The 16,504-nt window shown below is 40.9% G+C and overlaps 2 protein-coding genes and 1 long non-coding RNA gene across 3 annotated transcripts; 2 read left to right on the forward strand and 1 right to left on the reverse strand.

Annotated features, from left to right (window-relative positions):
- The first annotated feature begins 6,547 nt into the window (after positions 1 to 6,547).
- On the forward strand, positions 6,548 to 9,447 carry LOC110707256 (monothiol glutaredoxin-S6-like). The gene has a single exon (XM_021885274.1). The coding sequence runs from the start codon at positions 8,124 to 8,126 to the stop codon at positions 8,451 to 8,453; it is 330 nt and encodes a 109-aa protein (XP_021740966.1). The 5' UTR covers positions 6,548 to 8,123; the 3' UTR covers positions 8,454 to 9,447.
- A 119-nt stretch (positions 9,448 to 9,566) lies between these two features.
- Positions 9,567 to 15,722, reverse strand: LOC110707258. The gene is made up of 3 exons (XR_002508459.1): positions 14,828 to 15,722; positions 12,998 to 13,483; positions 9,567 to 10,530 (listed from the first exon to the last, which is right to left on the reverse strand). It is a non-coding gene; the product is annotated as an uncharacterized LOC110707258 (long non-coding RNA).
- Positions 10,525 to 12,811, forward strand: LOC110707257 (monothiol glutaredoxin-S1-like). The gene has a single exon (XM_021885275.1). The coding sequence runs from the start codon at positions 12,167 to 12,169 to the stop codon at positions 12,473 to 12,475; it is 309 nt and encodes a 102-aa protein (XP_021740967.1). The 5' UTR covers positions 10,525 to 12,166; the 3' UTR covers positions 12,476 to 12,811.
- Positions 15,723 to 16,504: the final 782 nt, after the last annotated feature.

The following is a 16,504-nucleotide window of genomic DNA, read 5'->3' on the forward strand; positions in this document are numbered from 1 at the left end:
TGAAAAGGTGAATGCCCCGTTGCCTCCTTCTCGGTTGTCCGGAGTGACCAGAGGGTTCCCGGAAGTTCCTCTACCCACTTGGACTTTTGATCCTCTACTCTTTTTCTGAGAGCGTTAAGGATCTGTTTATTTGCGGCTTCGGCTTGGCCATTACTCTGAGGGTGGCAAACCGCGGAGTAAGCCAATTTTATCCCGAATTGATCAGTGTATCGGCGCAAGGGCAGGTTGTCAAACTGTCTGCCGTGGTCGAACACAAAAACTTTTGGGATGCCGAACCGAGTTATTATGTTCTGCCAGATGAACTGTCTGACAGTTTGCTCAGATATGCTTGAAGCAGCTTCCGCTTCAATCCATTTGCTGAAATAGTCGATTCCGACTATCAGCCACTTTCTTTTGTATGGGGCCTCGGGAAAGGGTCCCAGAATATCCAACCCCCATTGTGCAAATGGAAGAGGATTAAGAATTGGCTGGAGATCTAGGCATGGCCGATGGATTACCGGTGCAAATTTTTGGCATTTCTCGCATTTTCTGACCATGTTCTTTGCATCCGAGATCATTGTAGGCCAAAAATACCCTGCCCTGAGAGCTTTGTGGGCTAAGGTTCTCCCTCCTATGTGGTTTCCGCAGATGCCGAGGTGAATCTCTCGGAGAATATAGTCGGCATCCGTTGGACCCACGCATTTCAATAATGGAGCGGAGAAGGATTTTCTGAGGAGTTGGCCGCCGAAGACGAGGAATCGTGAACTGATCCGCTTTATCTTGGAGGCCGAATTCCTATCCTCGGGAGCTCGTCCCTGAGTTTATAAGCCAGGATGTCATCCATCCAGCTCGGCTCGAGTGCAGCGCAGCAGATTGATATTGCTTCGGCTACACTCTTTTCTCGGCGCACCTCCACATAGACAGAACGGCTTAACTCAGTCAGAGTTGAGCTTGCAAGTTTGGAGAGTGCGTCCGCTTGAGCATTTTGACCCCTTGGGATCAGCTCTACTTCGAAAGATCTCAGCTTCGCAATTGTCGATTTGATCCTTGTGAGGTAAGCTGCCATTGAAGGCTCTTTAGCCTCATACTCCCCCCGGATCTGATTGGCGACCAGCTGAGAATCTGTCTTGAGGTAGACATGCTCGGCTTCCAACGATATGCACAGGTCTAAGCCAGCAATGGCTGCTTCATATTCGGCCTCGTTGTTAGAGGCTTTGAATGAAAATTTTAGTGCATACTCGAAGGTTTTGCCTTCGGGAGAGGTGATGACGACCCCTGCCCCCGAACCGTTCACGGTGGAGGACCCATCCGTGAAGACGGTCCAGATTTTCCTCCTTGCATCCAGAGTCTCCTGATAGGAGCACTCGGCCAAGAAGTCTGCCAAGGCTTGCGCCTTGATGGCTGTTCTCGGCTGATAACCGATACTGAACTCGGTGAGCTCGAAAGCCCACTTTGCTAGTCTACCGGATTTTTCAACCTTGCCGAGGACTTTCTCTAACGGCTGATCAGTTAGAACCGCTATTTGATGAGAATCAAAATAGGGTCGCAACTTCCGAGCAGCCACCACCACTGCATAAGCCACTTTTTCTAACAATGGGTAGCGCGTCTCGGCATCCGTCAGGGTGTGGCTGACGAAATAGATCGGCTGTTGAACTTTTTCTTCTTCCCTTAGCAGCACCGCGCTTACCGTGGCTGGACTGACCGCCACGTATAAGTATAGGATGTCTCCTACGACTGGCCTTGCCAGTGTTGGGAGTTGAGCCAGGTGTTCACGGAGCTGCTGAAAGGCTGACTTTTGTTCGTCTCCCCATTCAATGCCTTTTGAATTTTGGAGCTTCAGCGCCTTGAAGAAAGGGAGCCCTTTGTCTGAGGCTCGTGAGATGAACCTGGACAAGGCAGCCATTCTCCCGGCTAGACGCTGAATATCCCTTTTTGTCTTCGGCTCGGGGAGGTCTAAAGCAGCTTGTACTTTGGCGGGGTTTGCATCAATCCCCCTCTTGCTGACCATGAAGCCGAGGAACTTGCCTGACTTCACGCCGAAGACACATTTCTTCGGATTCAGCTTCATTTTGTATTTTCTGAGGGTGGCGAAGGTTTCGGCTAGGTCCGTGACATGATCTTTTTCTTTTATGCTTTTGACGATTGAGTCGTCAACATAAACCTCCATGTTTCGGCCTTTTTGCTCGGCGAAAACCTGATCAACCAACCTCTGATATGTTGCCCCCGCATTTTTCAATCCGAAGGGCATCATTCTGTAATTGTACAACCCGGAACTTGTTATGAACGCTGTTTTAGCTCGGTCCTCGGGGTGCATGAAGATCTGATGGTATCCCGAGAATGCGTCCATGAAACTGAGCAGAGCATGCCCGCTTGTCGAGTCGACCAGTTGGTCGATCCTCGGCAGCGGATAGGAGTCCTTGGGACATGCCCTATTCAGGTCCGTGAAGTCAACGCACATCCTCCAGTTACCATTTGCCTTCTGAACCATTACAACATTGGCCAGCCACTCCGGATACTGACAGGGTTCAATGAACCCAGCATCTAGGAGCTTATCGACCTCAGCTGCGATGTTCTGGTTCTTTTCGGCGGAGTAGTTCCGCTTTTTCTGCTTAATGGGTCGACTGGAGGGGTCGACATTAAGCCTATGGGAGACGAAGTCCGGATCAATCCCGGGCATTTCTGCGGCTGAGAAGGCGAACACGTCTCCACTGGCCCGTAGGAGTTGGACGAGTGCCGCACGGGTGTTTGGCTCCAGTGACGACCCGATGCTAACACATCTGTTCGGATCTCCTACGGTCAGTTCTATTGACTCGGTCAGGTCATCCGTCTCCATGCTCTTAGAGTTGGATTCCTCGAATTCCGGCCTGCTATCAATATTAGCAGACTTTCCTGACCGCGGCTGGCCATCAGAGTCGTTCGGCTCTGAGGCGGAGTCAGCCTTTTGGCCCCCATCAGATTTCTCGTTGTCTGGGGCTTCATTAGCCGAAACGTCTGAGCCTCTCGGCTTTTTGGCGTTTCGGTCCCGGTGCTTTTCCTCCCCATCGCCACGGTCGCCTCGGCGAGACGTGGATGGCTTGAGGTGATTGCATCGGCGGGCTTCTTTTTGACTGCCCTTTATTTTCTCGGAGCGTCCCTCGTCTGAAACGTATATCATGATTTGATGATACGTGGAGACGACTCCTTGAATGCCGTGAATGAGGGGTCTCCCCATGATCACGTTGTATGCAGATGGAGCATCTACGACCAAAAATTCGGCCATGATATTCCTAGCTGCTCGGCCTTCGCCGATGGTGACAGGAAGTGTAATCTTCCCGTCAGGATACGAGGAAGAGCCGTTGAATCCAGACACCGGGTAGGGTGCGGGGGCCAGGTGCTCGGCTCCCATCCTCAGCTGGTCGAACGCTCCTCGGAAGAGGATGTTCGCCCCGCTACCGCCGTCGACGAGGGTCCGCCAGACGTTGCGGTTGGCGATGCCCAGAATGATTACTAGTGGGTCATCGTGGGGGTATACCACCCCCTCACAGTCTTCGGCTGTGAACAGGATGTTCGGCGCCGGTGACTGGGACTGCCGAAGCTCAGCCTGATGAATCTGATGGGTTAGACCCCTCAGTTGGCGTTTGGCTGTGCCTCGCGAGATTCCCCCGGAAATAACTAGGATGTCGAGGGACTCCTTGCCCTGAGGTCCCTTATCCTTCTTCCGAGCGAAGTTGAGGTCCTGCCGAGAATCTTTTTCAGCTTTTTTCTCCTCGCGCCTGTCCGCGAGGTATTGGCTCAGGTACCCCTTGCGGACCAGATCCTCAATCTGGTCCTTCAGCTGGACGCAGTCCTCGGTGCGATGTCCGGGTGAGTCATGGAACTCGCACCACTGGTCCTTTCCCCTCGTCTGATGCCAGGGAGGCAACGGACGAGGTTTTTTGAATCTCCCCTCGTCCTTCGTCGTGCTGAAAATCTTAGCACGGGGAAGGGAGAGTGGAGTGTATGAATCGTACCTTCCCGTGTAGGGAAAGTGTCTTTCCTTCTTCGGCTCGGCAGCAGAGGACGGTTCTGAGGCCTTAGCCTTCCCTTTCCTCTGCGCCGAGACTTCGGGCTGCTGCCCTTTCGGCTTCTCAATTCTCGGACGAGACTGAGACCTGGATCTGTTCCACTCCTCGGCTCGGATGAACCTATCCGATGCTTCCAAGGCTTCCTCCAGGGTCTGCGGGGGATGCATGACCATGAAGTCCAGGAACTTTCCAGCTTGGAGGCCGTTCCGTAGCGCGAACACGGCCAGGCCTTGATCCAGGCTTGTGATTCCGGATGACTCGTTGCTGAAGCGAGTCAGATAGTCGCGGAGGCTCTCGTCCTCCGCCTGCTGCAGACTCATTAGCTCTGCAGTGGTCTTCTCTCGGCGGTTGGCCGTAGAGAATTTGCTCTTGAACTTGTTGGAGAGGTCGTTCCAACCGGTTATGGAGCCTTCCTTGAGCCCTTTGGTGATCCAGGATTGGGCAACACCTTTGAGGGTCGTAGGAAAGTATTTACACCAGGTAGCCTCAGACCTCGGGTTCAGATACATGTGCCCCTCGTAAGAGGCAATGTGATCCTTAGGATCTGAGGTACCATCGTAAGTAATATGTGCCGGGATTTTGACCGTTGGCACATGCTCTTCCAGAATCCACTTCTGGAAGGGCGAGTTCGATGGAACCATGACCGCCTTCCCCTTGTACCCGGCCTCAGGGACCTCGCTCCCTCCTCTCTCAGAGGTGGAAGTGGTTTTCGTCCCCGGCTGAGACAAGGTTGGGTGGGGTCCGGTATCCTCTGGGAAGGTGAGGCGGCTATGCACACTCACCTCCCTCGAACCCAAGCGTTCGTGAACGCTTTGGCGGGCGAATTCCGGGTCCTTGGAGGGCCCCATGGAATTCTGAGCTTCAGAGTGGTCAGAGGGTTGAGGGTTCCTCCTCCTCTCCTTACTGGAGTTTCGGGTGTCCCCTCGCCACCTCTGGCCGAGCTCTCTATGTGGTGGAACTTGTCCACCATCATCCTGACCGATCCTCCTTTTCAGGTTTCTCGGCTGGTGATCATCAGGCATCTGGATTGGAGCCCCTTGAGCTTTAAGGAACTCCATGCAGATGGCCACTGCTCTGGCCACTTCCTCGGTGGAGGGTCCGGAGGGAGGAGTCTCCCGCGGATGTGACCTGGATTGCACGCTATGGCGCGGCGGGGAGTTCCTCGCACCTGAGCCACTCGGTCTCGGGGATGGCCCCGGCTGCCGAGTGTGGTGCGAGGTGTTCTCCTCCTGGAGGCTAGGACCTCTTGAGGCTTCCCTTTCCGGAGAAATGGGGGCCTCCGATTCGGAAGAGGCTTGCTCCGGGGAGGGATAAACCGGCTGGCGTTCCCTCACCGTAATCCGGCCTCCTCCCTTCTTAGCCTTCTTGGAACTCTTTCCACTCTTAGTCATGGCGACTGCCGGAGTGTTTGATGACTGACGCGAAATTTAGTAGCGTTCCCCACAGACGGCGCCAAATTGTTTCGGATGAAAACAATCGAATCTCGGAAGATCCTTTTATCTTGAGGGAACTTGGTCTCGGTCCGAACGACGCAGGAGCCGAGGGTTTCCTGCACAACAAATACACGTAAACTAGCCTCGGGGGGGACGCCGAGGAAGGCCCCTCCGATGCTTAAGTCAGTATATTAGAGAGAGAAAGCTGTGCAAGAGTTTAGTTGCTTGAGGCTTTATTGTCTTACCAAGAATTGACCAAATTGTTGGCTTTTATACCTTGGCTAATGAAGGAGGCGGATTGGGCCCGGAAGTCAGTTGGGCTGGGCCAAGCTGATTGGGCCGTTGACTGACCTTGACATGGCTTTGAGGATGTTGATTTTTGACTTTAGCACATTTGGAGAGTTGAACCTTAACCTTGGGCTTTTAATTGGATCATTCAGTGACCAGGCCCAATTGGACTAAATTGGACCCAAACATAAGCTATCTTGAGCAGCTAAAACAAGGAAGAATATGGCTCAACCACAACTGAATCGTTCATCACAGAAACAAGTAGCTGACGGAAGAAGTTCCACTTCATCATGATCTTGATCGCTTCAACCTTCCAAGGAAAAAGAGTAACTATGGTCATTTCATTACAATAGACAAGATAATTGTAATACTCATCATGTTAGTTATGCTAGATGCAATGTTGGTATGATGTATAAATGTGTCTTTAGCCTGCGAGATGGCTATAGGCTAATGGTAGTGGGTGTTTTGTAAGTTAATGTAAATTAATGTCATTATACATTACAGAGTATTCTTTTATATACTACACACCTTTTTGGCAAGTATTTTGAAGGAGAAATTAAACATTATAAATAGACAAATTAATCAAAATAATTTATACACTTAGTACTAAACCCATTGCACAGAGAAAAGAAAAAAAAAAGGAAATAATATAAATTAATATTATTATATACAAGTATTCGGAGTATACTTCTTTTGTTTATTTTTTATATGCAATAAACCTTTTTAACAAGTATTTTAAAGGAGAGATTAAGCAAGAAAAATGGTCAGATTAATCAAAATAATTTATACACTTAGTACTTAACCCGTCTCTAATCTTCGTGTTTAAATTATTGTGATAAAGTCGCTCATTCACCTACTCTAATCAACTGCTAAAAAAGCGTGCCAAAAAAGTTTGTTGCATTTTAAAAAAAACGAAGGAGGTACAAAGTAAATGGTTTGTTTGTAAATAAGGTTTCATTTGTGTTACCAAGTGAGAAGTGACACATTCATGATCAAGTGGACTTAAGTATTGACCCTTCTATTGGTATTGAGCTGCTTACAGACTTTACAGAGTGCAATATGGTCACTAATTAGTCTTCAATAGTACCTCTTTTGGACCGCAAAAACCTGGTTTAAATTGCTTTTTTTTTTTTTCCTTTTTTTTCTTTTTGGGTTGATTAAAAGCTTAAATTGCTCCAAATCACTAAATTATGCGATTTATTAAATGCTTAAACATGCATTGGATGCCACATAGCAGCAATTCTATGCAATTATAGTATTATTCAACAGACCGTACCTGTAAGAATCACCATTTATGTGCAGGAAAGGTGGTACAACTATATGCAGTCCATGAGTACGAAGTATTTCAGTTAGCATCAGTTTTAGGCTAAATCACTCAAAATCGCCCTAGGATCCATTGATCTGAGTCCAAAAAACTTCCTCATTCAGGCAATGTTATGACTTGGATACACAGTTGGAGAAAGGTATGCCATAGTGCTTGTTATTATGCCTTTATTTACTGTTAGGCACGATAATACATGATTTGCTATATGTGAATAGCACGAGGATTAGGATGATAGTTAAAGATGAGAACATTTCAACAGTGTTACATATAACACACTTGCATCAAAAGGAAATAATTATGCATGCATATCAGGATTCTTTTCCCTTATCAATAAAATGTCAACCTAAATCTTCATTCCGTACTGATAAAAAGTAAAAACTGAAAGTAAATCATACCTTATCAGCTTCAGATTTTTCTCACTTTTCTATAGCAGAGAGCCAGAAAGTTGAGAAGGTAAAAGTATAACATTCTAGATAGACCTCACTACTCTCATCAGATTCCTCCAATCACAGCTGTTAGACTAACAGTACTTGCAATTTTAAAACGAAAAAAGGCAGAAAAAAATAAGAAGCCAAAGCAGCTTCTGATTTCCTCATATCTCGAAAATATCTGGAACAACTTGAACTGAAAGGCCATTTTTCAGGAATCTATTCTTCAGTGAGGGAAATGCTCAACTGTCTGAAGAACAAAACTTAGCATAAGAAAAAGTGTCATTTTGCCCACAGGAAAATACCATAGACACTGCCGTACTTTCATAGAAATCATTACACGTTTCCATCGCCACATTCCTAGTTGATTCTCAAGCAAATGTGAGGCACAAAAACAGACTTGCTGACCATTGTAAACAGCAGCATAGGAATATTAGCCACAAATCAATCAAAATTTTATCCAGACAATGATTTAGAATAATCCTGAACAGTTAACTCACTCGCCTAAAATGACAGCTATAAATAGATCCTCAAGGAAGCACAAGTCATGCAAAGTAAAACTAGCACAAGAAACAATTTCTAAAAAAACCATCAACATATTACAATTTACACGGTTCAGGTAGCAGCAATGGAGGTTGTGAGGCAGCTAGCCAATGAAAAGCCACTAGTGATTCTCAGCAAAAGCTCTTGCTGTGTTTCTCACTCAATGAAGCAGCTTATGAGCAGCTATGGAGCCAATGCAACAGTATATGAGCTTGATGAAATGCCAAATGGAAAAGAAATCGAGAAGGGTCTCCTGAGCATGGGAATTAAGCCAAGTGTCCCTGCTATTTTTATCGCCCAAAAGTTTGTTGGCGGTTCAAATGAAATCCTTAGCCTCCAAATCCAAGGGAAACTGGTGCCTATGCTCATAGAAGCAGGAGCCATATGGATTTGGAATAAAACATCCACTAAGTAGATTTTAGTTTAAAGACATTATTCTGAATCTCTTTCTTTTATATGAGATGAAGATATTAATTGAACAATATAAAACAATGCCAGTAATAGAATCACTTTCAGTTGTAAGGAGCTCTCTCAGTTTTATTGCATACTTGTATAAATAAGAATCTACCCTAATCCTCATAAAATGAGTTAATTAGCATAATGGTATAATGTAATCTCTTTCATTTGTAAAAAGTATTTGTTCTAATTTGTGATAAAAAGATCTGCTCTTTTAACAGCTGAATGTGAAATAATCAAAAGGGCTTGTCATCTATCTTACAGATTTTGAATTTAAATAAATCAAGATCCTAAACTCTTGAACCAACAGTGAAAGGAATACCAAGTCGATAAATATAATGTAACCCCTACACAGCCCTCAGGAAGAACTCACATAGATAATAGCATGGGATATGCATATCACAAATTAGTCCAGTCCAATCCGAAACAAAATTCAATCCGATCCAATCCAGTTTAGGATTTAGTAGTTTGGATCTTATCCTGAATCTTTACTAAAAACACTACCTTTGATTAATGGCCTGTGGCTCCTTTTTTTTAATAGGGCGATAATATAAAATCACAAATTATCCCAACATTGGCTTACAATTTCAGAATGTCTTGAAAGCAGTGTACATGCTAAGAAATTACAGGTAAAGGGCTTAACTCTGTCAATCCGTTCCAATCTGAATTCCAATTTTTTGACAAAGTAATTCAATCCGATTCCATCCCATTTCTCCCGACATTCCTAGCATAAGCAAATCAAAAGATTTTCTAGACTTCACATAATTAAACCTCTCCAGTACCTCCGTGATGAAGTGTAAATGAAAAGCACTACATTTCACATCAAAATATTTTGGTTTGGAATAGATTGAATCTATCCGAATAGCGAACACTCGAATTTCAACATTCAAAGCCACTCAACGCTTGATGAGTTGTAGATTAACGGTGATAAAGACTTTGTTTCGTTCAGTTTATTATATGCATTTTCCTTTTCCTAAAATTATCTGATTTTATTTTAACCTAATTGTGTCTAGTGTATAACAAAGGAAAAAAAAAAAAAAAAAAAAAAAAAAAAACTTTTCTGATTCTAAATTGTCTAATTTGTGAGACATTTTATCTGAAATTTATCTAAGCTTGTTTTGTTTAAACTTCTCTTAGCTTATTTTCCCTTAATTGAGCTTTTCATCTTATTGAACTTATTTGAGTTTATTTAAACTTATCTAAAATTATTAGACCTTACATTAACTTGTTTGAACTTATTTTGTCTATGGGGTTATATTGACATATCTGAACTTATTTCGTCGAAAATAGTTTAATAAATCAAAATAAATTAAAATATGAAACAACCAGACCTGAAGTACAAATCAGCAAATATGAAAATTCTACCAATTGCACATTAAGCGGTAGATTCTAATTTCTATGGAAAAGGATCACTTGTTCAGAAGTTAACTAACATTAGCATGTATGACACAGCAATCAGACCTACCCAGGTAAATGGCAGGGAAAAAGCAGCATAACTACTTTAATTTTAAATATCAAACTATAGTTACCTACTTATAACAGCATTAAATAGTGAATCTATTACCATTTAGCAATACAATAAGCATATGTTTATTACTTAATATCTCCCCCTCCCCACAGCCTTATCCTTCAAAAAAGTAACTGGTAACCATCTGTCTAGTACTATAATTGTACTTGTTACAGATGTCAGGAAAGAATAAATGACAATGCATATCGCCAGCTTATATGCTCTAATTAGTCTCTCTTTCGTATGAATAGTCACAAATACTATTGTAAGATGTCTGAAATAAAGATAACATCCACAAAATAGTTGTACTCCATCCCAAAATTATTGGTCACATGACATGACTACTGTATCGATTAGCAGATTGCATTCCCGCTAACTTGAAACTTAAACATACCAGTATATATTGACCCTTATCGATGAAGGATATCAGATCTGCTGAACTCCAGGCATCACTGGGAACATATTGACTTCTTACTAACATAAAATGCTACAAGCCCACAGCAGCTGTAAAACTTGATCAGCCAGCCATCTGCAAAACCATACATGCCAAGATGGTGATGGAAGATAAAACTTATGTAAGCTTATTGATCAAATCTTTACTCGCAATCAAGCATCATCCTGACTTATCTAAAGATAACTACTAAAACCTACAAAAATGTGCATGATAATATGATAGAATCAAAATTCTTCACAGGACACTTTGTAAGGCTATGAAAGGTTGCTCAGACTTATCTGTTACATACTTCAGTCATTGGGGAAGTATCACAGCAGTTAGCTAAGGTTTAGTTTTCATTAACATAAACACTTTCAACTTCAAGAAGTTATGTAAGGGTATAAAACATGCAAGTACAGCACCAAATCTCAACTTATCCTCCAGATGAACATTTTTTCAAATTGACTTGTGAATGAGTTCAGCATCTAATACACCAGTACCACCAACAGTACATATCTATTTAACTAATTGTATGTACCAAAATATTTTCCTTTCAAGATTGGACCTATACTAAATTGTAAGGTAAAGTTGTTCATACTTCATCTCAGTTACTGCAAATTTTCTTCATTATCACTGAAGGGCCTTAAAGACCTTTGGAGAGATTCCTTAGACCAACAAGATCCCTTTTATTAAAGCCCTAATGAAAAGCTACAGACATTTGTAGCATAAACAAATCAAAAGATTTTCTAGACTTCACATAATTAATCCTCTCTAGCACCTCCGTGATGAAGAGTAAATGAAAAGCACTACATTTGACATCAATTATTCAGGAAACAATGTATGAATTCAATCATAGAGCTATAATCTTTCAGAATGACATTTTTCTCTTCACTGGTCTTCCAATCACGCTCTTGGATTGACTTGCAGCAATAATCATGTAGGAATAATTTACATCAATAATCATGAGGGCATTTTAGGATTTGTTACCTATTTCATTTGAATGTCAACCTAATCTTCAATCTGTACCAAATGGAACAGAAATAACTACAGAATATCAGATTATTAGTTTTAGATTTTTCAGTAAACTTTTCAGGATATCAATCTCTCACTTTTCTAAAGCTTAAAATCAGAAGCAAAGGTTTAACATTCTAAATAGATTTCACCTCTTCATCCATCTCATCAGATTCCTCAAAAGATAGCTGTAAGAATAACAGTAATTATATTATTTAAAGCAATAGTCAGGTAAAGTAAATAGGAAGCCAAAGCAGCTTCTAACTACAATCCTCATAGCTCAAAAATATCTGAAACAACTTGAACTGAAAGGCCATTTTTAGGAATCTATTTTAAGTATGAAAATGCTCAACTGTCTGAAGAACAACATTCAGCATAAGAAAAATTAGAATTTTACCACTGTACTTTTGTGGAAACTATTAGAAGTTTCTATCGCCATATACCTATTTGATTCTCAAGAAAAAACATGTGAGGCACAGCAACATACTACTTGACCTTTGTAAGCAGCAGCATAGGAATATTACCTACAAATATAATCTTTTTTTTTTTTAAAGGCAATGACTTAGAGTAATCCTTAACAGTATTCTCTTCAGCCCATGACCTATAATGACAGCTATATATAGACCTCGTAATCAAAACAAGTTCTGCAAGGAGAAGCCAAGCTAAGCTTTAAAAACAAACCATCAACATTTCCGATTTTTAAAAGCTCGGGGTAAAGGCAATGGAAGTTGTGAAGAATCTAGTGAGTGAAATGCCGCTAGTGATCTTCAGTAAAAGCTCTTGCTGTGTTTCTCACTCAATGAAGCAACTTATGAGAAGCTATGGAGCCAATTTAACAGTATACGAGCTTGATGAAATTCCAAATGGGAAAGAGATTGAAAAGGGTCTTTTGAGCATGGGAAATAAGCCAAGTGTGCCAGCTATTTTCATTGGCCATAAGTTAGTTGGTGGGTCTAAAGAAGTCCTTAGCCTCCAAATCCAAGGGAAATTGGCGTCTCAGCTCTTGGAAGCAGGAGCCATATGGGTTTGAAATAGTACATAACCAAAGACTTCATTTTGAGCCTCTTTCTTTTACTGTACAAGACTACAAGGTAACAAGATTAGAAATCAGTTAGACAATATGATGCTGCTAATGTAATCACTTAAACTAACGAGGAGCTTCTCTTCTACTTTCTCTGCAAATAAAGATGTACCCTACTATTCATTTGAAAATAAAGATGTACCCTACAGTGTCCACTAATGGAATCACTTTCATTTAAAAATGGAGAGCACTACAATTTATTGTGAAGCATCAAAAATGGTGTGCTTGCTAATCTATCATTTTTTTTTTTTCAATAAGCACACAACAGACTTTTTTAGATCCTGAAGACAATCACTAAACAAAAAAAAATCATTTCTATGATGATTATATGGAGCTAACAATTAATAATAGCCCCAATACCTTTCAGAAATCACAAAATATTCAGGATATTTTTTGTCACTTGTCAAGAAGTCACAAGAATATAGACTAATTAGCTGAAATACAGTGCCAAAAAACAAATGTAAAACATACCTTGGCACCAATATGTTGACATCAGTTTGCATGTTCCTAATTGTTTTCTCCGCTCAAAACTGAAGAACTTATATATAGTACGAATAAAATGCTCATCTCAGTAACGCCAGAATGGGGTAGTTCAATTTATTTCAATTCAGAATTACACGCTGTCAAGGATCAGCAAATCTCATTGCAAGATCTTAATATCAATAAATGACGATCCTTCATGTAAAACCCTAACAAGATACTACAGACTTTTTCAGAATTGACAATTTAAACACATTCCAAGACTTTAAACTATGTATAGATTCCTATCAAAACTCCACGTAATCTTTCACAACACCACTTTTCTCCAATAATGCTCTCCTTTGCCAATTCTTCACTGCATTTTTAAACATAGCATTTGCATCATGTATTTCTTTATCTGTAAATTTATGCTCCACAATTCCTACTGGCCCAGGCTGCAGTACCCTTATTACAGTTTCCACATCTTGCTCCAGCTTCCTGATAATAAAGAAACACTACTTAAGTAGTTGCAAGACAAACTACTTAGTATGATCAACAAGCTTTCACCAGATATTAGAAAGTTAAGGGAAAAAAAAAAACACTAGTCAAACTACATGAGAGCAAGTCTAGGTCAATTGAGAAGAAAATATTGGCTTCTTTTCGACTAAGTTTTCAATGAGAGAGGAGAGCCCAAGTACACAGGTGAGAAAAGTAGAATGAAGGAGATATTTCCAAAGCATCTGCCTGAGATGAACGCAAGCATTTCAGGCATAGGCCTCCCCACCCAAAAACAAAATCTCGCTCTTTCCTTTCTTTGGTGCTTCCATTTTCATTCAAAGGGATGGAGTTGAGTTTACACGAACTTTTTTAAAGATGACCCAGAAAAACTCATAGGTTAATTAAGAAGAAAATGCTGGCCTCTTTCAAATAATACTTATTGAATATCATTGCTGAACGATTGGCAACTTTTCAGAACAGAATATTTGTTTCATTCAAATGATTCAATCAAGCTCTTTAAAAACCCAAAGCATAGGACCAATTAAATCTAATTTGAGAACATAGGGAGATGTTTGTTGACTCCGATTAAAAAGAAAGAGAAAAAAAAAATAAAAAAAATAAACAATATCTATGTTTTAGACTTTTAGGCTTGTAGAAGAGGGATTGGAAAGACAAGCAAATAAGATAATAAGTCCAGCAATTACAACCTCTGCTGCGCAGAAGCTGGCCACTCAGTATACTGTGTGCATAGAAAAGCTCTTAAAGTTTGTAACTACTGCGAACTGGGATCGCTCACCAGCTATACAATGATACAGTAGGAGGGATTAGATCTAAAGTGCCCTAGTTGTCATTTTGAAATTTAAAATCAGCAGCTTTGTGACACTACCGAATCCTAAGCCTCTGCACACTCATCTCTAAAGATTGTTGTTTCAATCTACATTACTAGATTATACCAGAAACATCCGGCTAATAAGCACATTTATAAATATAATTATACCAACTCTCATTGAATTAAGGTCAATCATAACGTCCATCCTCAAGAAGGTCGATAATTAGCTTAAATACTTATAATCCTAGCAAATACGTACAAATTTCATTCTATTATCTCCTCACATAAATCATCAAGAATTTCCCAGATTATAGATATATGACCATTCAGCTAGCAAAGTATAGTGACAAAGGTGGGAAGCACGGCCACTGGCAGCCGAAATTTCCCAACAAAAATAGTGTTACACCAATGCCATACAAGGAATAAAAATTAATAAATATTACTCCGTATTACATCATAGTCAAAAAGCAAGATAATGTACTGGAGAAAAAAAAAATAAGGATAAAGGACAACACCTCAAAATCCAAATAAAGGGTAAGGATTTTCCGAGCTTAGTGAAAGACATTTGATTTTTGTTCTTTCAATTACTTAGATTTTCAGCACTAACAATGTTGGAGGAAAAAAAGAATTATGACTTCAAACCTGTCACTAACAAATCCAGAATCTCAATAAGAAATATACGACGACAATAGATTACACACAGTTCTGTCCTAACATTAAAGGATTATATGATATAAACAAAAGCTTCCAACACATAAGCAATCAAATTTGATTCAATCATCAAATTAGGTTCGAATTAAATTCTAGTTTAAGAATATGAAAAGCAATATTCTAGCAACGAAATCGATTGTTATAATCCTTCATAAGTTGTTAAGAGTAATTGTAACCAATAGTTGAATAATCCAGCTTAGAAGAACCCTAAATTGACTATACTGATAATCAAACTAACGATTAACATTAGATAATAGAGAATCCTTACACACAATTTAGAATCAGAAAAGTTTTTTTTTTTTTTTTTTTCCTTTGTTATACACTAGACACAATTAGGTTAAAATAAAATCAGATAATTTTAGGAAAAGGAAAATGCATATAATAAGTTGAACGAAACAAAGTCTTTATCACCGTTAATCTACAACTCATCAAGCGTTGAGTGGCTTTGAATGTTGTAGCCAATTTTTATAGAAATTGAAATTCGAGTGTTCGCTATTCGGATAGATTCAATCTATTCCAAACCAAAATATTTTGATGTAAAATGTAGTGCTTTTCATTTACACTTCATCACGGAGGTACTGGAGAGGTTTAATTATGTGAAGTCTAGAAAATCTTTTGATTTGCTTATGCTAGGAATGTCGGGAGAAATGGGATGGAATCGGATTGAATTACTTTGTCAAAAAATTGGAATTCAGATTGGAACGGATTGACAGTTCGTGAAGTGCAATTACTAGATATATAATAGATCAAATTATGGAGAAAATTAAGTTCGTTCTTTCGGGTCGTCATTATATCATAGCTAGAGGTACTAATGATCTTTAGGCAGGTAAAATAGGCTAAAACCCAATTGAACGGATCTTATAAGGTCACACAAAGGGCATCGATTGAGCATAAGTGAAAGAGGCCCATGATGGGCCTCGTCACTCTAGGTGGCCGGCCATGAGGTGGAGTTTGGAGGGCTTTAGGCTTTCTAACCTAGTCTAGTTATAATAGGATTATAAAAAGGCTAGGTGCCTAGGTTTTCAGTAGAACAGTTTTACTGTTAATTGAAACCTGAGTTAGCAAACACGAGACCCAACCCTCTCAAACTTCCCTTTCTCTCCCTCACGGCTCTCTCCTCCTCCTTGGCGCCGGTTGTGTAACACCCCCAAATCTCCCTCTACGGAATACCAGTATAATATGTATAATTAAACCGTAGAGATAGACTTAGGCGTAATACCGCCGCGTGATTACGCAAGGCTACCAAAACTACTAATCAAAACCAATACTTTGCAGCGAAAACTCAAACTCTTAATTTCTTTATTAATAATAGCTATAAATAGAAATCATTGTCATGAGTACTCATAAATAAACAAAGACCGACATTCCTAATCTGGGTGAAGAACATCCCGGGACTCCCATATGCTCAAATATTGACTCCACCTGAAAATAGTCAACACTGCTTACCTTTAAGGTAAACAGGGCAAATCAAAACAAATAGG

Source organism: Chenopodium quinoa, unplaced genomic scaffold (genome assembly GCF_001683475.1).
Source record: "Chenopodium quinoa cultivar QQ74 unplaced genomic scaffold, ASM168347v1, whole genome shotgun sequence".
Taxonomy (NCBI): Eukaryota; Viridiplantae; Streptophyta; class Magnoliopsida; order Caryophyllales; family Amaranthaceae; genus Chenopodium; species Chenopodium quinoa.

What these genes read in the sequence shown, in the direction of transcription:
- LOC110707256 (XM_021885274.1), top strand. Translation starts at nt 8,124, where the DNA reads ATGGAGGTTGTGAGGCAGCTAGCCAATGAAAAGCCACTAGTGATTCTC.
- LOC110707257 (XM_021885275.1), top strand. Translation starts at nt 12,167, where the DNA reads ATGGAAGTTGTGAAGAATCTAGTGAGTGAAATGCCGCTAGTGATCTTC.